At 48.6% G+C, this 24,455-nt stretch overlaps 1 protein-coding gene across 1 annotated transcript; it reads right to left on the bottom strand.

The window, feature by feature from the left end:
- Positions 1 to 11,955: 11,955 nt before the first annotated feature.
- On the bottom strand, positions 11,956 to 14,295 carry LOC146196401 (uncharacterized). Its single transcript, XM_084598158.1, has 3 exons — positions 14,196 to 14,295; positions 12,367 to 13,369; positions 11,956 to 12,086 (listed from the first exon to the last, which is right to left on the bottom strand). Coding segments are annotated over exons 1-3 (1,008 nt in total). The 5' UTR covers positions 14,199 to 14,295; the 3' UTR covers positions 11,956 to 12,084.
- Between the last annotated feature and the right edge of the window lie 10,160 nt (positions 14,296 to 24,455).

The following is a 24,455-nucleotide window of genomic DNA, read 5'->3' as shown; positions in this document are numbered from 1 at the left end:
GGAGCAGAAGCTTCTGAATTGGGACGGCATCCGCTGTTGCTTTTATACGCAAAGTCGCCTTAGCTTCTAGCTTATCGCAGGATGAACGTGACGTAATGACGCTCCGGATTCAACCGGTTCACATACTTTCATGTGCAACATGGGGAACTCGTGTGCGCTCTCCTCTTTGTGCGGAACACGCAACCCGACGCTACTCCTCCTTCCTCGTTGGGTCAAGACAAGTTTAGGTCATTTTGCGGTCGCGTAATATTACGTGCGTCGCTTTTGAGTGGGCTTTTATCCTTATCGACTGAGCTGTATTCCAGTATCTACAGGTACTCTTTAAGGATTCAACAGCGGCTTGGTGCACGTCCTCTTCTCGCAGTATTTATACGAAGGACGAATATGATCAGCATTTGAAATGTCCTCGAAGCTTGCACGTTGTAGAAAACGAATTCTGTTTCTCTTGAAAATGCAGGGAAAATGCAGACATCTGCGATACGTGTCTTTCTCGGTTGTTACACTTTAATAGTAATGTAAGAAAGGATGAGTAGCAACAAACTACTATCTTACAAGGCTCATTACCGCACTAAAGCTTCATATGAGCGATATTTTTTAAGGTTGTCTGACACAAGCGCATGTAACAAACATATGGCGTTGCTCATTGGATTGGTGGCCGGTCTGCGTCCTCATTTCACCTTAGTATATATAGAGCATCTTTCTGCGTGATTTATAGAATATTTTTACTCTCATGATTTCTACATTTAGCAGGAGTTAAGTCTGTTAGGGTCTAAGCAATTGTTAGGGGGTTGATTTAAACGACTTCAGAAATAAAGGGAGCGGTGAATTAAGACCCGCAACGACCACTACAAATCTCTCCAGGTTCACATTCCGGAATCGAAAACGAAAAAAAAAAGATTCCAGAGCTACAACTTTGATAATACATCCACGTAATTCTGCGCTTCAATTTGACATTTTAATATAAATGCGAGCTCTTACGAAGCGGCGTAAAACTTTATGCTCTGGTATTGCTGAACTGGAATTTTTTCTTATTAGGCATGCTTCTGTACTGATATTACAGTACAGCATATTGTTGGTTCTGGTAATGACGATTTGATCTTCTTGATTCTTTGACTTGTTCATGTGGATGTAACAAGCTAGAAATGAACAATCGCTTGTACAGAAAAAAACTGCGGATGCAAAGCGTTACCGTATACGAAACGCAGAGTGTGTACAATAAAGTGAGAAACCATAACATCGACCTTCAGTCGCGAGAGGGGACAGTCGATTTAATATCAAATGGGTCAGTCTTAATGTGCTATTTTTTTCTTTCCGAGGGCCATGAAGCCATGCGATATAGTGGAAATAGAACGCTGATCGCTGTTGCAGCGGGCTTCATGAAGAAGACACAACGTATGCAAAATAAACTACGTTTGCAGTGTAGGATGCAGGCGCCGCAATGTAGGCCTGTATGACGAACTTTCTGGGGAATCCAAAGAGAGTTTAAACTTCAGGGTCGTGGCATTCTTTGCTGCGCAGTAGTCCTGTGCCATAAAGAGCAGAGAACGGCGCCAAATAATGTTTGAAATACCCGTTTGCACCAGCCATTCACGATGTTCCGGCTTAAGGCGGATTCCTACTCGCCGTATATATATATATATATATATATATATATATATATATATATATATATATATATATATATATATATATATATATATTGTCACGTAGCCGTTTAGGCCCGTAACCAGAAGGTTGGGTTTTAACTGTGGGTTGAGCTAGCAGGCGCAGAACAACAGGCTAGGAGCACCGAGAGACGGCAGCTAACTTCAGCTTCTTCTCGAACGCCACGGGGCACTTCGAGTCCGCGCACGAGACTCTCGATGAGCAGCCGCCTAGCGGCTGCTGTTGCACACGCTACATTACCCCCCTCTCTAAAAAAAATAAATGTCAACTTGATGAATTCGAAAGCAGAGTTAAAAAAAAATAAAGCAAGAAACATGCGGTAGGCGGTGCGCTAATTTCCTCGCGAAAAGTACGGCTTCATGCGCACGACATGGACAACCTCGGATTTCTGCTGGCGACGAGTTGAAGAAAAGCCGTCCGGAAGCACTTTGTAGGTGATGTCGCTCAGCTGACGGAGCACTTTGTATGGGCCAAAGTACTGCTTCAGAAGCTTTTCGGGTAGTCCCCGACGTCGAATTGGAGTTCAAAGCCACACTCTATCGCCCGGTTCGAAAGTCACTACACGGTGGCGGTGATCGTAACGCTGGGCGTCTCGACCTTGCTGGTTCCGGATGCGTGCCCTCGCCAGCTGTCGCGCTTCTTCTGCGCGGTGAGTGAACTCCTCGGCGCCAACTTCGAGGTCACGGCCGTCGTGGGGCAACATGGCTTCGAGCATTGTCGAAACTTCGCGGCCATACAATAAGGAGAACGGCGTCATTTGCGTTGTTTCCTGCTGCACCGTGTTGTACGCAAATGTGACGTTCGTCAGGACGTCATCCCAAGACCGATGTTCAACATCCACGTACATGGACATCATGTCGGCGAGAGGTTAGTTCAGACGTTCTGTCAAACCATTAGTTTGTGGATGGTAGGCGGTTGACCTGCGATGGGTAGTGCCGCTTAGTTGCATGACAGATTCCAGTAGCTTGGCAGTGAAAGCAGTGCCTCGGTCCGTTATTATAACTGTCGGGGCGCCGTGCCTCAGGACGATGCGTTCGATGAAAAATTTCGCTGCCTCGATTGCTGTACCGCGCTGGAGAGCCTTCGTTTCAGCGTAACGCGTGAGGTAATCTGTAGCGACAATTATCCACCTGTTGCCCGAATCAGAAATTGGAAAAGGACCCAACAGATCCATTCCAACTGGTTCGATTGGGTATCTTGGCACTTGAACAGGATGCAGTAAACCGGCCGGTTTCACAGGCGGTGTTTTCCGTCGCTGGCAATCATGGCATATCCTCACGTAATGTCGTACTGCGGCCGCAAGGTTTGGCCAGTAATATTTCTTTTTAATTCGGGCCAGAGTTCGAGCATACCCCAGGTGACCCGCGGTGGGCTCGTCATGACATGCCTGTAAGATTTCTTCGCGAAGAGACTCTGGTACGACGAGGAGGTAATTTCTTCCCGTCGGAGCGAAGTTGATCATGTATAAAACATTGTTTCACATGCAAAACGATGAATGCGTTCTGGCGAAAAGACGGGGAACTTCTGTAGAGCGCGCTTCCAGAAAATTGATAGGTGGTGCGAGAGCCGGGTCGTCACGTTGCTGCTGCGAAACAGTGAGCGCGTCGACGGCTGCGATAAGGGGGAAGTCTGGTTCTTCGTCTTCCCGCGCAGCCTCGACAGGTGAACGGGACAAGCAGTCGGCGTCGCTGTGCTGACGTCCAGACATATACACGATGGTCATGTCGAACTCCTGTAACCGTAAACTCCATCGTGCAAGGCGTCGGGAGGGGTCTCGCAAGTTCGTTAACCAGCACAAATAATGATGGTCACTCACAACCCGAAAGTGCCGGCCATAAAGATAGGGTCGAAATTTCATCACCGCCCATACAACAGCCAGACATTCTTTTCGGTGGTGGAATAGTTCGATTCGGCACGGGACAAAGTCCGGCTGGCGTATGCGATAACTCGCTCGGCACCGTCTTGCCACTGGACGAGTACAGCGCCTAGACCCACGTTGCTGGCATCTGTGTGGACCAGAGTTTCGGCATTCGCATCGAAATGGGCAAGCACAGGTGTTGTCTGCAAGCGGTGCCGTAACTCGTCGAATGCCTTTTGCTCTTCGTTCGTCCAGGTGAAGGTGACATCATCCCGGGTGAGACGTGTCAACGGAGCGGCAGTGCGCGAAAAGTGTTCAATAAACCTGCGGTAATAGGCGCAGAGGCCCAAGAAACGGCGAACTGCCTTCTTGTTACATGGAGTAGGGAATTTGGTGACGGCTGTTGTTTTAGCGGGATCGGGACGAACTCCTCGATGGCTGACGACGTGGCCCAAGAACAGGAGCTGTTCATAGCCAAAGTGACACTTTTGTGGTTTTAACGTGAGGCCGGCAGATCTGATAGCCCGTAGCACAGCGGAGACACGTTGGAGGTGTTCCTCGTAGGTTGGTGAAAACACAACGTCGTCCAGGTAGACTAGACACATCTGCCATTTAAGACCAGATAGAACTGCGTCCATCATTCGCTGGAATGTCGTTGGAGCGGAGCACAATCCGAACGGTAGGACTTTGAATTCATAAAGTCCGTCGGGCGTGACAAACGCTGTCTTCTGGCGATCACGTTCATCGACTTCGATCTGCCAGTAACCGCTCTTAAGATCAAGCGATGAAAAGTAGCGCGGGTGGTGCAGCCGGTCTAATAAGTCATCAATGCGTGGCAGCGGGTAGACGTCTTTTTTTGTGACCTGATTGAGCTTACGGTAGTCCACACAGAACCTTAAACTTCCGTCTTTCTTCTTAACGAGGACAACAGGCGAAGCCCAGGGACTCCTGGATGGTTGTATGACACCGTCAATTAACGTCTCGTCTACCTGTTGAGCAATGACTTCGCGTTCCCGCGGTGACACTCGGTAGGGGTTCTGTCGGACTGGTCGGGTGTGATCGTCGGTTATTATGCGGTGCTTGGTCAAGGGCGTCTGTTTAACCGCGGAGGGGGATGAGAAGCAGGTTTGAAACTGAAAGAGTAGCCCGACGAGTCTGTCCTTCTCTGCCGGTGATAGAGCGGGATTCACATCAGGGTCGAAGTTGGGCGTTTGGCTGGCAGACGTGTTGGTCTCAAGAACAAAGCAGTCGTGGGCTGCTTCTGCGACACCTTCAAAGTAAGCTACCGTGGTGCCTTTAGCGATGCGTTGCCGTTCGTTCCCGAAGTTCGTAATCAGCACGTGAGCTAGACCATTACTCAGATAAACTATACCGCGTGCAACACAGACTCCATGATGTAACAGAAGCTCTGTGTTCTGTTCGGCAACGCCGGCAGCACAGGACTGGTCGTCGCACCTGACTGTGACGAGAGCAGACGAACGTGGCGGCATGGATACATCCGCGTCAACGATGCGTAAAGGTGCGTGGCGTCGTTCGGAGTCAGCGGTCGTCGTTGCAGGCGTCGAAAACGTGACAGTACGGCGAGGAACATTAATAATAGCTCCATGCTCGCGTAAAAAGTCCATGCCGAGTATGAGGTCCTTGCAGCAGTGTGGCAGGATAACAAAAACGGCTACAAAGGCTGAATTGGCGATGGTTACTCGGGCAGTACGTCGTCCGATCGGCGTCATAAGGTGACCGCCAGCAGTACGAATTTGCGGCCCCAGCCATTCAGTTTTAACCTTGGAGAGCCGATTTGCGAAATTCTTGCTTATTATTGAAAAATCTGCTCCGGTGTCTAACAAAGCGGTTACTGGGTGTCCGTTGACGAGAACGGAGAGGTCGGCGCTGACAACGTGATCGGCTTGAAGTTGATTTGGAGTTTCGGGTTCATGCGGCGGCGGAGGCATCGTAGTTACAGCATCGGGCTGAGTCGTCACGGGAGGGTCTTCGGGACATTGATTCCGTTCGTCAGCAACCTGCCCCCCTGAGGTCGCCGCCTTCAATTTCCCCGGTGTGGGCTTGGCGACCGGCGCCTCGGTACATGAATAAACTCACGGCGGCCGGGTGACGAGTAGCGCACGGGAGAAGACTGTGTACTGTCGCTGGAAGAGGTTGCACGGGTTGCCAGATATTCTTCGATTTCTGGAGGGCGTTCGCCGACCCGGGGATGAGGGGAATCACGAGCAAAACCCCGAGGACCGAGTTCACGGTATGGACAACGACGGTACAAGTGGCCGGGTTCTGCGCAGTGGTAGCACAGCGGCCGTTGGCGAGGAGTGCGCCAGACGTCTGCCTTCCGAACCGATTGCTGCGTGACGGGGCTCTGTTGGGATGGCGGCTGGTAGAATAGTGGCGGAGGAGTGGACGGCTGCATGACGAGGCTCTGCTGGGATGGCGGCTGGTAGGACGGTTGGTAGAACGGTGGCTGCAGAGTGGGCGGCGGCTGTGCTTCGAAACGAAGCTGTTGCGCAGGAGCCACCGCAGGCCGACGAAGAGCCGCTGCGTAGTTCATAGAACGTGGCTCCGACAGTGACTCAGGCGGTGACAATGTTTGACGTATTTCTTCCCGCACGGCTTCGGTGACAGCCGCGGCAGTCGGTTTAGGCGTTCCAAGATTGAACTTGAGGAGCTCCTCGCGAACTACCTCGCGGATCAGCTCATGCAGAGAGTGATCGTCAGTGGACCCGTTCAATGTGGCCACTCTGCTGAAGAGCTGACCACAGGCAGATTCGGTGCGCCGGTATCTTTGCTGCAGGGCTCGCTCAATGAGGGCAGCTTCACTGATGAAGTCCGCGACGGTTTGAGGTGGACTCCGAACCAGACCAGCGAAGAGGAGTTCTTTTACGCCCTGCATCAGGTGGCGCAACTTCGCATGATTCCGTCATGTCGGGGTCAGCCCGTCGGCAAAGACGCGTCACGTCCTCGGCGGACATGGCCACACTTTCGTTAGGTAGTTGCACACAAGCTTCTAGGAGGCGGCGTGTGCGATCCCGGCGGTCGTGGTTGGCAAAGGTTTCCCGCAGCTGCTGGTGAAAGGAATCCCAGTTTTGAAGACTGGCCTCCCCCCCCCCCTTCCCCCTGCTTTTGTTCTTTTTTCTTCCCCTTTTTTTTGCTTATTTAGCAACTCTGCCTTCTCCTCTTTCCCGGTCATAGATGAAACCTTTGGAATCTCTCCTTTTCCCATTTTGTTTTTTCCTTTTTTCATCGCTCCCGTATTTTTCTTGCTTTCTCCTTCCGCCCTTACTCAGGTTTTTTCTTTCCCATCTTTTCTCGCATTGCACGCATTTGTACAATGTGGGAACCTGTCAAATGAAACTCAAGCAATGTAACCATAGTCTTACGAAAGATCGCATCCCAGTAGAAAATTCGACGAAGAATAAATGAAATGTTACGCATGTCCGCTACTTATTTCCTCAGCAGCCAAGAAAAGTTGTTGCCAATGTTGGAGGCATCGCAAAGCATGTGAGCGATATTAACTATTATTCAATTTGATTGAAGTTTAACAGTTATCTCCTTTACGTTCATAACACCCAGGTTCAAATAAAGTTTTTAGACAGGCCATTATCCATCGCCGCATCAGATTTTATAATTTTGAAAATGCAATGGTCCTCGTCGCCGAGTCTTAACAAATGTCGGCCATCCCCGGCGTGCTTCAAAGATTGCCTGCTCTCCAAAGCCTCACTATTTTAGTCACTCTGTTGCACCCATGGCCTACGTTCGTCATTTCCCTTCCCGGGCTATGTGTTCAACGCTACTTGCTGCTCCAGAAAAAAACTGCATGCTCCAACCTCTAATAATAATACCCGAAGGAACACTGGCACGTGAAAATTGAACCGTGCATAACTTATTATTGCATAAATTTGTTTAGAAGCGAATGTCATTTTCCACATCCTAAACAGCCTCCTGAGGACACATGTAATGAAATGCGGATGGCTACCGTGGTAAAGCCTTTACTGTAGTAAAAAACAACCTAGTCACAGAAGTAGCGGTAATAAATTCCATATCACTGGTTTTCTCTACAGCGTTAATTCCTGCGACCTCAACGGTTGACTTCGGGGATTCCGGTAGAATATGATTTCAAGCTATAATACTCTGAGCGAATCTTATAAGCATCCAAGATATTCTTACTCGCAGTCCTTGATACGTCCGTCCAAGGAAATCGAAGATAAATGCTGACCCGTAATGTAGCGCGCACAACTCGCAACACTTAAGGCGTGTATTCGGGTACACTGACCACTAACATTTCGGGACTTGATGCATAAGACGCGGGCGTTCATTTATTCCTGAATCCAAATCCTTAATTTTTGGACAGCATCAGGAGAACAGGAGGAAAGACGTGACGCCGAACTTGCAGAAAACTTTCCAAATGTTTCAGTATACCTTACCCAGAAACCAATGCGCCACGAGCGGAGCGGCGCCTAGTGGCGTTTGAAGATTAGTCTTCGAGCTCCGCGATGATTGTGTCGCTGCTACCAGCGGTTAGCGCAGCAATCTGGTCTCGTCATCGTTTCCAAGCCTCGGCGTGCGTCACCGTTGCAGTAACTAAATGTCGGTTGCACTCTTGGGCTTGACGGTATGGGGATGAAAGAGGAAGCGGAGCGGGGGATCTGAAAAGGAATGTGAGGGCTCAGAAAAGCTTGTAGTAAGGGGCTAGCATATTCGCGCAGGAGTAACATGTATGTTATGATTGTTCGTGGCAGTTACGAGGCCTTAAGCAAGGTTCATTTGGTCGCACTGCTTTAAAATCTTGCAGGCCTCGGTTGTAAGATCGTAAATGCACGTATTCGAATGCGTGCGCCTAGCCTCCATTACCTACTTCAAAGAGATCGGCAGGAGAAATACTTCATGGTGTTGTGGGACATGACGTGGACGAGACCAATTTTGTGTATGCAGCTTGCTCCAGCTATAACCCAACATGACGTGGGCTACGCTAGTAGTAAGAAGTATTATAAGCTTGGCCCAAATGTGGAGAGCGAGAGAATATTTTTTTTTCAAGCTCAAACAAAGAACGCATGAACACATGCTTGAACTGAGACCAATAAGGAGCATTATAAAAAGTTTGGTCTCGACAAAATAAACCATTATAGAAACAGTTATACTAGGAGCAATTTTTTAACTACTTGAATGCCATTTTGTTAACGCCGGAGAAACTCGGCAGCTATTCTGTTAAACCCTCTTTCAAAACCATTCATGGTCACCCATCTATACCTTAGGATGGAGCCCCGTTCTTTGGCTGCATGCATTGCACACTCAAAACTCACTTAGAGCAACTGTTTTCAAAATCAAGGCATGGAATTATTTGATGTAGAGGTAAAGTTATTTATTCCGGAGGAGCCTTTAGCAAGCATTTAAATGCACCTGACCTACATGCGCTCAAAGTAATTGGGCCGTGTAGTCTTTAGGTTATTAGTTCGGTCGCTTTTTCGTGATATACAATCCGATCCTTATAGCTCAAGAATGGAACGCATACTAAACTGGACTATAAAATCACTCCCTTATAATAGATAAAAATCTTTTTCATGGAAGTTCTGTGTAGATCATCTGTACGTGTCGAAACATAGTTCTTTCTGACTCTCTGTTTCTGACTCCCACACTCCCGGTATGTTACTGTTTGGTCGCCTCCTCAATGAAATAGACAGTGTATTTCAAATTATTTCTTTTTTCACAAAACAAAGATTGATGCGGAAATGTGAAGAGTGACTCAAGACAAGGCGGAAACAGCACGAACATTTTGCCCTAGAGGCATAGTTTGAAGGCAGGTGCTTCGACATTCAGATTTCTAAATTTGACGTTTCAATTTTGCTTTTCTCTACTAAACCATGACATTTAAAATGGCTTTGAGCGCTGCTGTTCGCATCCTTATTTCTTACCTTCTCTTTACTTCATTGTATTCGACACAAAAATTGGAAAACAAAAGACTCGAGCCAAGAAAGAAATTGCGCGGGATGCAATATCAGGAGGGCATTCCCTTATATTTCGAAATCTTTTTTTATTCAGCTCTTATAATATTATCTGTGTTAAGCATCTCAAAAGTGAAATCATTAATGGTGCAGCCTACGAAACTATGCTTATCTGTCATTAGAGGCCGAGAAATACACGAAAAGGATGATTTTAACGCCAATATAAAGTGTATGTTGCTAGGCAGCTTGCGTTATCAATGTACGCTGTTCATAACTTTAATAATGACCTGCTTGAAATGCACTTGGCAGGACTGAAACATTGTACTTAAGAAATAATAAAAGAGTCAGTAGAGGCATTTTGTCTTCATGAAATTGTCCACAAGATTATAGAAATTTCACGAGGTTAAAACTTAGTATCTGCAAAGAATTCACAAAGCTTCTGGCTAGATTCGCTAGCAGTCAAAGGAATTTAAATGGACATGCGGACTGTCGCTTTACTCCGACAACTAAGAGTGCCACCCGCCTGTCCTGGGTGTTTGCCCTTTAATATTAAATATGTGCAGATATTTGCCCCTTTGAGCGCCTATTTTGATTGTAGCAAACGTGAGCACCACTGCGAAGTACATCGTATCACCCCATTCCTAAACTGCACAGAAGTGTATTTAACGCTGATGACCACGGGAACACCTAAACGTCAATGGACGCTCATTAAGACTAATTTTATAGAGGTGTTTAAAAAACGGTTATGTGCATCGGTGGCAGCAGAAATCCGTAGATGAAATGACGATTGCTTTGGTGTTTGGGTTTAAAGTCCCAAAGTGACCCAGGCTATGAGAGACGCCACAGTGAAGAAATGCGGAAATTTCGACCACCTGGGCTTATTTAACGTGCACTAACATCGCACAGCACACAGGCGCCTTGTTTTTCACCCCCAGCGAAAAGCGGCCGCCGACGCCAGGATTCGATCCCGGAACCTTGGGCACAGTATCGTCGAGTGCCGTAACCACTGCGCCACACCAACGGGGTAAAAGACGATTGAGTATACAATACAATGAAGATAAAATGGGCTGGACGTCCGTGCCATTTGCAATTTACTTTAAATTGCATATGAGCTTTTTTTGGAAATGCGTTATGTCTTTTGTGAGTCGTGACGATCTCGCCAGCATCGTCAGCTTGTAGTCGTTTCCACGTTCTTGCCTCGGCGTTGTTGCCAAGAGCAGCACGGTTCTCTAACTAGCGGTTTCCGCGAGTCGGAAGACATGTGCCATCTCGCAGGAGTAGGAAAATTCCCTAAAGTAAAAGCCGAACACGACATTCCCCGCGTATAAGCTTCCCCAGCTCATAACCCGCTCTCACCGCACCTTCATTATCAACACTTGCAAGGAGGGTGAGGGAGCAGGAGTGAGCCGATAAGCATCCTACCACCACCCCCCCCCCCCCTAACTCCCTGCAGGCGTTCTCAAATGGTCTTGAGGGGTTACCGCTACCAGCTTGCGCTTTTTGCTGTTTTTTTTTCGCTAATGGAGAGACTGGAAGCGGTGGACGCATGAGGGTCAGAGGGGCAGGGGCTATAAGTGGATTATGGATTGAAAGAAAAAAATAGTAAATTTCCTTCTCAATTTTTTCGGCGTATTTTGGTGCATCTTTACTGCATCTTTACTTTACTGCGCTGGTCAACAACCGTCTACACGAGCATGCCAAAGATGTAGAAAAGCAGTCAGGTAAGAAAATTAGTAATGCATTTTGCTCATTGCAAGGACACTGACGGATTCCTTAATACGATTACCGTAATCTCCAAATGTAAATAGTGATGCTCGCAGTATATTTGTAAGACATTTATTATACGCTTTTACGACGAGACGTATTTCAGTCAGCCGTCCGTTGCTCTGATCTCACATTGCCTTGCGTTATTTGACCAATGGCACCATTCTAAAAAGCAAGATTGTTTATGTCCTGTTATTTACGTTTAAACCTCACTGAACTTGCTCACCATCTATCCTTTCTAGTGGCTTGGTTTATGATGATTAATGTCTCAAAAGCGCCTTAGGCTATGAAGTGCTCCGAAATTTTGACCAACTTGGATTTTTTAGTTCGCACTGGCCTCGCACACTACATGGAGGTATTGCTTTTCACCTCCATCGAAAAGCGGTCGCTCGATCCGGCCTGAATTCTGAATTCGATGCGCAACCTTGGTTTCAGCAATCAAACGCAGTAAGCACTGATCCACAGAGGGGGGGCGCTCGTTTTTATTGTCGCCGTTTCCGTCACAATTAAAGAAATCATTCTTTTCCTATAATGATACAGTTTGTCTTCTCTTCCATGCCACCTGTAAAAGTCGGTCCTTTCCACCAGAACTAACCTGTCGTCTTTACAGTTCTCTGTGTGTGGAAATGAGCTTGGCCTCTCTACACGCTGCACTGGCAAATGGCTATACGTGAAGTGTGGAATGTGGCGTGGGACAAAGGATGCGAGGTGCAAATGCAGGCAACGTTTCTTCAAGGTGCGTCAATAATAATTTATTTGATTTCCGGTTTTCAATGCAACACGAAAAAGCGTTTCGGCCTGGATCTCCTTTCGTTCTGGGGGTACATGGAGTTTCAAACTGGTTGAAGAAAATTCTTCTGGAAAGGAGAACAAAGAAGAAATCATTACAATCGATCCATGTCTTCGCCTTAGCAAAATGTGAAACACTTGACTAAACTGGGGCCGCTTGCTTGTGCATTGAGTGGCCTCGATGCTGGCGCTTTTGAATACCAGCCAGACATAGCTGAGTTTAGAGTTTTTAGCCTGAACTAAAGACGATATTCCGCCAGGAAAAGCAGAGATGTTTGGATTCAGTAAGCTGCTCTCTGATAGCTCTAAAAAGATGAACGATTGCTAAAGAAAGATTGCAGCACTTACACTTCTTGCGGAGGAGAGCGCCGTAGTGGTATGGGGTGCCGAGACCATAGCCGTAGTTCAGGCCGTAGCCAAGGAGACCGTGGCCGTAGCCGTAGTGGCCGACACCATAGCCGAGGGTGCCAACACCGTAGCCGTAGACTGGGGCAGCGTGGTAGGAAGCGATGGCTGGGGCAGCGTGGGCAACGGTGGCCACAGCTGGGGCGTGATGGAGAGTGGTGGTAGCGACGGCTGGGGCAGCGTAGGTGGCAATGGCTGGGGCAGTGTGGGCGACGGTGGCAACAGCTGGGGCAGCGGCGTAGGTGGCGACCTTGGTCACAGCTGGGGCAGCAGCGTAGGCAACCCTGGCAACTGGGGCAGCGGCGTAGGTGGCAACGGCTGGAGCAGCTGTGTAGGTGGCGACCTTGGTCACAGCTGGGGCAGCAGCGTAGGCAAACCTGGCAACTGGGGCAGCAGCGTAGGTGGCAACGGCTGGGGCGGCATGAGCGACAGTGGCGACCCTGGTCACAGCTGGCGCAGCAGAGTAGGTGGCGACTGGGGCAGCAGCGTAGGCAACCCTGGCAACTGGGGCAGCAGCGTAGGTGGCAACGGCTGGGGCAGCATGGGCGACAGTGGCGACCCTAGTCACAGCTGGAGCAGCAGCATAGGTGGCGACTGGGGCAGCAGCGTAGGTGGCGACTGGGGCAGCAGCGTAGGTGGCGACTGGGGCAGCGTGGGCGACGGTGGTCACAGCTGGAGCGGCGTGAACGGCAGTCACGGCTGGGGCAGCGTGGTAGGTGGAGACAGTGCGAGCGACAGCTGGGGCGGCGACAGCGTAGCTAGCGGCTGGGGCATAGCTGTAGCCGAGGCCAAGACCAGAGTAGCCAATGCCGTGGGAAAGGCCGTAAGTGGAGAGGCCGTAGCCACCGTAGCTGCCGTAGCCGCCGTAGCTGCCAAGGCCGTAGCCTCCGCCAACGTAGCCAGCGAAGGCGCTGGTGGCCAGAGCGAGGAGGACGCAGGCACGGAACTGCAAAGTTATAAAGAATGAGCACGAATCAGTAAAATTTTATTTTTTTTTCAGAAAAAAGTATAGAACGCAGCGCTTAAGCGCTTCTTGTCCTTTTCCGTACATTATAAAGAGAATATTATGTGGTGTCAAGTACAGATAAAGCTGTTAATTTCGTAGGCAGTGCTTTTCGTTATGCCTTCTAAGCATAGTGAGCAACTAGATTGCTATACGCGTCGCGGATATTTTGCAACGGCTGTTCCTCGGTTAGTTACCGTCGGTAATCCTAGTAGCGTCGAGTGCTAGCTTCAGAATTTTCTCAGTCACTGTGCTGCAGGTATAATAACGAACCGCTGAAAGCTACGATGGTAGTATCCCATATTTGGTTTTGAGCAACCACGTTAAATTATTAGCTACAACAGAAACCGCTGCTTGTAAGATTTTGAGCTAGAATATTGGTGCTTGACTGCACAGAAGTATTTAATTGGCTTCATTCCTACGCAGTCATGTAGAACATATAATTAGACGTCTACCATTTGTTTGGTTGCTAAATCTATTGAAGCGTAAGGGGCGTTTAAATTTAACTGGTGCATATTGGTATAATATCTCATGGCTTCATAGCCCGCAACCGCATGAGACGGCCCTTACTTTTACATATATGTATGTGTCCTCAATCAAGTGTTCTTCGTAATGAGATGCAATACACTAGGCCGCCTTAGAAAGCTACAAAATAAGACGACAATAGAGAGAAGGGATGCGTCCATTCGAAAGACTACAATGCCGCAGATTCGAGATAATCCAATGGGGATTCTGGGCTAAGAAAAAAACTCTCGCCAGTAGCTCTCACCATGGCTTCGGTGCGTTGAAAACGGAGGAGCAGAAGCTTCTGAATTTGAAGGGCATCCGCTGTTGCTTTTATACCCAAAGTCGCCTTAGCTTCTAGCTTATTGCAGGATGAACGTGACGTAATGATGCTCCGGATTGAACCGGTTCAAATACTTTGGTGTGCTACATGGGGAACTCGTGTGCCCTCTCCTTTTCGTACGGAACCCGCAATCCAACGCCACTCCTCCTTCCTCGTTGGGTCAAGACAAGTTTAGGTCACTTTGCGGTCGCGTAATATTACGTGCGTCGCTTTTGAGTGGACATTTATCCTTATCAATCGAGCTGTGTTCCAGTATCTACAGGCACTGTTTAAGGATTCAACAGCGGCTTGGTTCACGCCCTCTTCTCGTAGTATTTATACGAAGGAAGAATATGATCAGCATTTGAAGTGTCCTCGAAGCTTGCACGTCGTAGAAAACGATTTTTGTACCTCTTGAAAATGCAGACATCTGCGATACGTGTCTTTCTCGGTTGTTACACTTTAATAGTAAAGTAAGAATAGATGAGCAGCAATAAATCACTAGTATACACGCTTATTACCGCACTAAAGCGTCATCTGAGCGAATTGTTTTTAAGGTTGTCGGACACAAGCGCATGTACAAACATATGGCGTTGCTCATCGGATTGGAGGCAGGTGCGCTTCTTCATTTCACCTTAGTATAGAGGATGTGTTTGCGTGATTTATAGAATAGGTTTGCAGGCATGATGCCTCATTTAGCTAGAGTTAAGTGTTTAGCGTCCAGTCAATCATCAGCAAAATAATTACGAGTTCAAGAATAAAGGTGGCGCTGGATTGAAACCCGCAATGACCCCTACAAATCTCTCCAGGTTCACTTTCCGGAATTAAAAAAAGGAAAAAAAAAAGAAACCAGAGCTACAACTTCCGGTAATACATCCACGCAATTCTGCGCTACAAGCTGACATTTGAGTGTAAATGTAGGCTCCTACGGACCGGCGTAAGCCCTCATCCTCTGTTATTGCTGAACCGCGTTTTCTTCTTGTTAAGCATGCTTCTCTATAGATGTTGCAATACAACATATTGTTGGTTCTGTTAACGACCAGTTGATCGTCTTCTTGATTCTTTGATTTATTAATGAGTACGTAACAAGCTAGAAATGAACCATTGCTTGTACAGAAAAACTGCGGAAGCAGAGTTAACGTACGGAACGCAGTGAGTGTACAATTAAGTGAGAAACTATGACATCGATGTTCATTCGCGAGATATTACAGTCGCTTTATTATCAAATGGGTCAGTTTTAAGGTGCTATTTTTTTTCTTTCCGAGCGCCATGATACCATTCGATATATTGTAAATGCAACACTGATTGCGTTTTATTGCAAAGTTATGTGCTTCTACTGCGGGCTTCTTGAAGGAGACACACCACATGCTATATAAATTATGTGTGCAGCGCAGGATGCAGGCTCAGCAGTGTAGGTCCGTACGACCAATTTCCTGGAGAATCCACAAAGCAGTTTAAACGTCAAGGCTGTGGCGCCATCATTTGCAGGGCAGTAGTACTGGGACATAAAGAGCAAAGAACAGCGCCAAATAAACCTAAATCGTTTGTTGGGATTACGCGTTCCACCTGCCATTCACGATGTTCAGGCTTAACGCATACTACCATATATATATATATATATATATATATATATATATATATATATATATATATATTTATATATATATATATATATATACACATATATACATATACATACATATATACATATATATATATATATATATATATATATATATATATATTTATATATATATATATATATATACACATATATACATATACATACATACATATATATATATATATATATATATATATATATATATATACATATATATACATATACATATATATATATATATATATATATATATATATATATATATATATATATATATATATATATATATATATATATATATATATATATATATAATATATATATATATTATATATATATAATATATATAATATATATATATATTATATATATTATATATATATAATATATATATATATATATATATATATATAAATATATATACATATATATATATATATATATATATATATATATATATATATTGCCGCGAAACCTGCAAAACAGTATTTGTTGTTTTTTAACAGCCGCCGGCATACAGGCTTATCACTCTGATTCTGGACCGCGTATCAGTTCTGTAATCTTTGTTTGTTACTGCTCGATGTCGCGAGTCACACCTTTATCAGTTTTGTCGTAGCGCAAGACGCACCGAGATCTGTCTGGAAGGTTCCGGCCACTCGGGTGTCTTTCCACAATGTTCCAGCCCGTGCTGGTAGCTGTTTGCGACGTTATCTAGATTGTTCTGTGCAGCCTTTAAATTGAGCGCTGCCGAGTGTGACGGGCATTCTTTGTTCGACGATCGACGAGCACGTTTGTTTCTATCGCCGCCGCCGAGTTGCTTAGTTCTTTTGCGGGCGCAAGTCAGCCCAAATAAAGAGTTTCTTTAGTGCAATTATCGACTCCTTCATTTGTGTCGTCGACCTCGTCACTACTACGTGACATCTGGTGGAGGTGCTGCCTTTGATCCTTCAAGCGAAGACCCAAGCCGTGTTCCTGTCGCCCTGGAAAACCATCCTACAGGTCAACGAGCCAGCCGCCGACTTCAAGGCCTACAACCCGAACACGGTCTGCTGCCTGACCCTACTCGATCTCGGAAGACATCGACGCTCACAATGGCCCAGCCTACAGCACCGGTTGTTTTCGTTCAACCCCGTGAGCCCCCCTGCTTCCATGGACGACCGGATGAAGATGCAGAAGACTGGGTGAACCTTTTCGACCGTGTGGCAGAATTCAATGGCTGGAACGACGCCACGAAACTCAGGCAAGTCTACTTCGTTCTTCAAGGACATGCCCGAGTTTGGTTCGAAAATCATGAGGCAGCTATGAAGGACTGGGACATTTTTAAGGAAGCGTTTTTGACTGCCTTTTCAAGCGTCGTCCGAAAAGAAAGAGCCCAGGACCTCCTTCAGTCAAGACTTCAACTTCCTAACGAGCCTGTGCTGGCGTACGTTGAAGAGATGAAGCGCCTCTTTCGCCGCGCTAACCCTAACATGACTGAAGCTGAGAAAGTCAAATTTTTAATGCGAGGCGTCAAAGAATCGCTTTTTGCAAATCTTGTCCGAAATCCGCCAACAACAGTGGCGGAATTTGAAACGGAAGCGTCTGCCATCGAGAAGACGTTGTACACCCGGATGCGCCACTACGAGCGACCACTTCAACCAGACTACTCATGCCACTACCCCAGCGCATCTGCAAGCGGAGAGAACCTTCGGGACATCATCCGGGAGATCGTGCGAGAAGAGCTCCGCAGAATGCAGCCATCATCGCAACAACCCCAGGTGGCGACACTCGCGGACGTCGTCCGTGAAGAAGTCCAGCAGGCGCTGGGCGTTCCTGAAGCGACGGCTGCGACTTTTCCAGCACAAGAGGCAACAGCGATGAACTACGCTGGTGCATTACGTCGCCCTCCGCCCCGACGTGATGACTTTCCGAGCCCTCGCCGCTACCGGCCTGTTCCTGTAAACCGTCCCTTGGCTCCCGCCCGCCAAGCCTACCAACGACCAACAAGCCCCAGGAAGTGCGACGCATGGAGGACAGCGAACAACCGCCCATTATGCTTCCACTGCGGTGAGGCCGGCCACATTCTGCGGCACTGCCCGTACCGACGAATCGGTCTCCGCGGATTTGCAGTCGACGCTCCACGACCACGCCCAGGTGAACGACCGCAAGAAATCGACAACTATCTGCGTAGCGGTGAGATTGCGCCACCAAGCCGTCGATTCAAGTCTCCATCGCCGTACAGGGCCCGCTTTGCGTCGCCAGGACGTAACTATGATGGTAGTGTGCGCGGAAGGTCTCCAAGCCCCCGTAGGGGAAACTAAAGGCAGCAACCTTTGGAGGTAAGGTTGCTCAACGGCGAAAAGAAGAAGATCCTCCGCCGCCGACGACCACTAACGACGACGCAACCATTTCATCGCCGCTCCACACGACGACATCGCCGACAATACGACCAGAGTGCAAGCAGACACCGCCGCCCAGCGAAGTAACAACGGTATGCCCCGGCCATGACCTGAAGAAACGACGAAGCCGAGATCGGACACTAAGGCCCACGTGCAATGCGAGGACGCGAACAAGTGACCTTGAAGTTGATATCGACGGTCGCAGAGTCACTGCCCTAGTAGACACCGGAGCTGACTATTCAGTCATTAGTGGACCGTTAGCCTCTCAGCTCAGACAAGTTACCACCGCTTGGAATGGCCCGCTGATTCGCACCGCAGGTGGCAACCTGATTACTCCATCGGGACGATGCACTGCAAAAATAACCGTAAATGGGCGTACTTACCCCACCAGCTTTGTGGTCTTGCAGCAGTGCTCCCGCGACGTGATTTTAGGTATAGACTTCCTAAATGAACATAGGGCTATCATCGACCTGCGATCCAAGCTCATCAAGCTCTCTGCAGACAAAGCCATTCCTGCTACGACGACGTCGATGCAACACATCGCTCTAAACGTCCTCGATGAAGAATTGACCGTCCCGCCCCGATCAAGCATCGCAGTCTGCGTAGGTAGCGCAAACATTGAAACCGCTGAAGGCATCGTCGAAGGAAATATCCAATTGCTCTTAGAACGAGGTGTCGGCATCGCAAGAGGCATCGCGAAATTCCGGAGAGGTCAAGCTCAGGTGCTGGTAACAAACTTCACCGAAGAATACCGGCATCTCAACAAGGGCACGACGATCGCTTTTCTCGACGAATTAGCCGACCTCAAAGATGTATTCTCCCTCCACGACCAAACGCTGGAAGACGCACCGGACCTATTCCGTCAGCCCACATTTGACATCAACCCGGCATTGACCCACAACAGGAAAGACCAGATTCTCAGTCTGCTTCGAAGCTACGGGGAGTGCTTCTCATCGTCATCGAAGGTACGACAAACACCACTGGCCAAGCATCGCATAATAACGGAGGAACACGCCCGACCTCTGCGCCAAAGCCCTTATCGTGTATCGCCGCGAGAACGCCAGGCCATTCGCGATCAAGTTGAGGAAATGCTGCGTGATGACGTAATCCAGCCATCGAACAGCCCCTGGGCGGCACCAGTCGTTTTGGTCAAGAAGAAAGACAGCACACTTCGCTTCTGCGTTGATTATCGCCGCTTGAATAGCATAACGAAGAAGGATGTCTACCCGCTTCCCCGCATCGACGACACTCTCGACCGGCTCTGCAATGCAAGGTACTTCTCATCGATGGACCTGAAGAGCGGATATTGGCAAATTGAGGTCGACGAAAGTGATCGCGAAAAGACCGCATTCATCACACCGGACGGCCTTTATGAGTTCAAGGTGATGCCATTTGGGCTCTGCTCCGCACCAGCCACGTTTCAACGAGTAATGGACACAGTCCTGGCAGGCTTGAAGTGGCAAATTTGTTTGGTGTATTTGGACGACGTTGTTGTCTTCTCGTCAAACTTTGAAGACCACCTAAAACGACTACAGACAGTGCTGGAAGCCATCAAGTCATCGGGACTAACGCTAAAAGCAGAGAAGTGTCACTTCGCCTACGAAGAACTCCGGTTCCTAGGTCACATCGTTAGCAAGGACGGTATTCGCCCAGACCCGGAGAAAACAGCTGCAATCGCACAATTCCCACCGCCTGCCGACAAGAAAGCTGTGCGCCGATTCCTTGGGCTGTGCGCTTATTATCGACGATTTGTCAGAAACTTTTCGCGGATCGCCGAACCGTTGACGCAGCTTACAAAGGCTGACGTACCTTTTAAATGGGAAGCGCCGCAAGGAGAAGCCTTCGACGAACTTAAGCGCCGCCTGCAATGCCCTCCTGTACTTGGCCACTTTGATGAAAACGCCGAGACCGAAATTCACACCGACGCGAGCAGTGTGGGCCTAGGCGCCGTTCTTGTCCAGAAGAGTGCCGGACAGGAGAAAGTAATCGCCTACGCTAGCAGATCCCTCACAAAAGCCGAAGTCAATTACTCGACGACCGAGAAGGAGTGCCTTGCAATCATCTGGGCCACTTCTAAGTTTCGTCCATACCTATACGGCCGACCATTCAAGGTGGTAAGCGACCATCACGCGCTCTGCTGGCTGGCTAATTTGAAAGATCCTTCCGGCCGCCTTGCCAGATGGAGCCTACGACTTCAAGAATTTGACATGACTGTAATCTATAAGTCGGGCCGGAAGCATTCAGACGCAGACTGCTTATCCCGCGCTCCGGTCGATGCTCCCCCGAAGGACGATGACGACGACGCCTTTTTGGGACCGGTAAGCGCCAGCAGTTTCGCAGAACAACAGCGATCAGACCCTGAGCTGAAAGCGCTAGCCGATTACTTGGAAGGAAAGACCGCTTCCCCTCCTGGTGTGTTCAGACGACATTTATCATCCTTCACGTTAAGCAATGGCCTCCTCGTGAAGAAGAACTTCGCACCTAACAAGACCGCGCAGCTTCTCGTAGTGCCTAAAACCCTTCGGCAAGAAATTCTGCAGGCGTTGCACGATGAGCCAACAGCAGGCCACCTCGGATTTGCGCGCACGTTGCGTCGAATCCAGGAGAAGTATTACTGGCCGCGACTGCCTGCCGAAGTTGCCCACTACGTGAAGACGTGTCGTGAGTGCCAACGACGCAAGACGCCGCCGAACAGACCAGCAGGACTACTAAACCCGATTCCGCCCCCAATCCTGCCCTTTCAACAAATTGGGATGGATCTCCTCGGCCCCTTTCCATCTTCGTCTATGGGTAACAAGTGGATCATCGTGGCCACTGACTACCTTACCCGTTACGCCGAAGCAAGAGCACTACCAAATGGTACCGCGGCAGAAGTCGCCAAATTTTTTGTCGAACAAATTCTCTTGCGACACGGCGCCCCAGAAGTGCTCATCACGGACAGGGGAACGGCGTTTACGGCAGAGTTGACGCAAGCCATCCTGGAATACAGTCACACAAGCCATCGACGAACAACTGCGTACCATCCCCAGACCAATGGCCTTACGGAGCGCCTGAACAAAACGATCGCGGACATGATCGCTATGTACGTCGACGCTGAACACAAGACCTGGGACGCCATCTTGCCGTACGTGATCTTCGCGTATAACACGGCAGTCCAGGAGACGACCAGAGCGACCCCGTTTAAGCTTGTGTACGGCAGGGAGCCCACGACGACGCTCGACGCAATGCTGCCGCACGTAACCAGCGAAGACAACCTTGACGTCGCCGCCTACCTGCAGCGTGCAGAGGAAGCCCGACGACTCGCACGGCTGCGTATTAAAGACCAACAGCGCACCGACAGCCGACGATACAATTTACGACGACGCCACGCAGAGTACAATCCAGGAGACCAAGTGTGGGTTTGGACACCAATTCGCCGTCGCGGATTAAGTGAAAAGTTGTTGCGTCGATACTTTGGGCCATATAAAATCCTTCGCCGCGTCGGACCCCTGGACTATGAAGTCATTCCCGACGGAACATCAGCATCACAACGGCGACGCGCACGCCCAGAAATTGTACATGTTGTACGACTGAAGCCATATTACGCGCGTTAAAGAATCTGTGGTGTTTATACTTTGCAGTGTTTATGTTTAAGTTTCTTTGTTTTGAAACATCGAGGCGATGTTTTTTTAAGGGGGGAGTAATGCCGCGAAACCTGCAAAACAGTATTTGTTGTTTTTTAACAGCCGCCGGCATACAGGCTTATCACTCTGATTCTGGACCGCGTATCAGTTCTGTAATCTTTGTTTGTTACTGCTCGATGTCGCGAGTCACACCTTTATCAGTTTTGTCGTAGCGCAAGACGCACCGAGATCTGTCTGGAAGGTTCCGGCCACTCGGGTGTCTTTCCACAATGTTCCAGCCCGTGCTGGTAGCTGTTTGCGACGTTATCTAGATTGTTCTGTGCAGCCTTTAAATTGAGCGCTGCCGAGTGTGACGGGCATTCTTTGTTCGACGATCGACGAGCACGTTTGTTTCTATCGCCGCCGCCGAGTTGCTTAGTTCTTTTGCGGGCGCAAGTCAGCCCAAATAAAGAGTTTCTTTAGTGCAATTATCGACTCCTTCATTTGTGTCGTCGACCTCGTCACTACTACGTGACAATATATATATATATATATATATATATATAGTCTGCGAGGCCAAGGAAAGCGTTGGGAATCGCACTTGATGTCTTTTTTATTTTTACTTCGGTAATCACATAAATGAGTGATGTAATCTGTTTAGGAAAAGATACACAAACACAAAGTAGAAGGAAAAGCAACGTGCTGATGGTGGGAACCGAACCCACGACCTCCGAATATCGCGTCCGGTGCTCTTCCAACTGAGCGACATCGGCCGCTGTCTCACCTGCTACTTTCTTGGGTATTAATGCGCTGGTGAATACTCTCAATGTTCGTATACAGACAACATGACAACATTAATAACCAAAAAAGTAGTTATTTGGTAAAGTTATCTTTTCGGCAACTTTTAACGACCATCTCGTGCGCCTGAATGAAGTCCTGACGTGTCTTTCTTCAGCGGGCCTTCAGCTCAACACCAATAAGTGCCACTTTGCACAGAAGGAAATTAAAATATTGGGACATCTGGTTAGCCATGACGGCATTCGTCCAGATCCTGATAAAATCATCGCGGTCTTGAACTTTCCTCGTCCGCAACGGACATCAGATTTGTGCAGTTTCCTCGGCCTGGCGTCATATTTCCGGCGTTTCATAAGGCATTTTGCAACTATTGCTGCGCCACTTCATGAACTACTTAAAGCGCGCAGCTCTTTCGTATGGACTGAACAGTGCAACACTACTTTTACCGACCTAAAGCACGCCCTCACATCAGATCCCGTTCTTGGCCCCTTCAGCGATAGCGCTCCTACTATCCTGCACACTGATGCCAGTGGTCACGGTCTTGGCGCTGTCCTTCTGCAGCGCGATGCAACTTCGCGTGAGGAAGTCATTGCCTTCGCCAGTCGGACCTTGACTCCAGCTGAGAAAACCTACACCATTACCGAGCAGGAATGTCTTGCCGTCGTCTGGGCTGTTCAAAAGTTTCCCCCCTACCTCTATGGTCGGCACTTCACAGTTGTGACCGATCACCATGCTCTTTGCGGTTGTCTTCACAGAAAAATTTGACAGGCCGACTTGGCCGCTGGTTTCTACGCCTGGAAGAATACAATTTCGACGTCATTTACAAATCGGGTCGCCAACACCAAGACGCCGACGCTCTTTCTCGCTGCCCCCTTACGGAATCAGCCTGCTGTTTTTCTTCACAACGCATTTCCACCTCTGACCACAGCCGATCATCTCTTCCCCCGACGCATATCAGAACAGTTTCTTTTGACGATTCTGAGCACAAACACGCACTCCGCTCGCAGCAAGTAGCTGATGCCTACTCCCGGCCCATCCTCGACCCCCTTATCGGCTATTCGAACCCGCCCAATGCTAGGCTTCGCCGACAGCTTCGCAATTTCAAGCTCGAAAATGTCATACTACGCCGCTACGTGTATTGCCCTGACGGAACTCGTTGGATCACATTCGTGCCGCGTGCGCTTCACCCACGTATACTGGCGGCTTTCCACGATGACGCTACTGCAGGTCACCTTGGTTTTGACAAAACATATGACCGCGTGAAAAGACGATCCTTCCGGCCTGGCCTATCTTCTACCGTAGCTAAATACGTCGCTTCCTGCCATCTGTGCCAACGTCTCAAGCGGCCGACTTCTTCGCCCGCTGGCCGCCTACAGCCTCTTCCATGTCCCGCCACGCCATTCGACATAGTCGGCATCGACTTATATGGTCCCCTACCTCTCTCCGAGGGGGGTAACCATTGGATTATAACAGCTGTCGACCACCTTATGCGCTACGCTGAGACAGCCCCTGTACCGACTGGCTCCGCCGAAGAGGTACCTAATTTTTTTTGCGATCAATTGTCCTGCGTCATGGCGCTCCTCGGATGCTTCTAAGTGACCGCGGGACGGCCTTCTTATCGACAGTCGTTGCCGAAGTTCTTCATGCGTCATCCACTATTCATAAGACAACCTCAAGCTACCATCCCCAGACTAACAGTCTGACTGAGCAATTCCATCGCACTCTATCCGATATGATATTAATATACATCACACCGGATCACCGAAATTGGGACACAATTCTACCATTCTTCACATTCGCCTAT

The sequence above is a fragment of the Amblyomma maculatum genome, chromosome 3 (genome assembly GCF_055883805.1).
Source record: "Amblyomma maculatum isolate TAMU_Amacu chromosome 3, ASM5588380v1, whole genome shotgun sequence".
NCBI lineage: Eukaryota > Metazoa > Arthropoda > Arachnida > Ixodida > Ixodidae > Amblyomma > Amblyomma maculatum.
The sequence above is the reverse complement of the archived record's forward strand: the minus strand, read 5'-3'. Positions and strand labels throughout refer to the sequence as shown.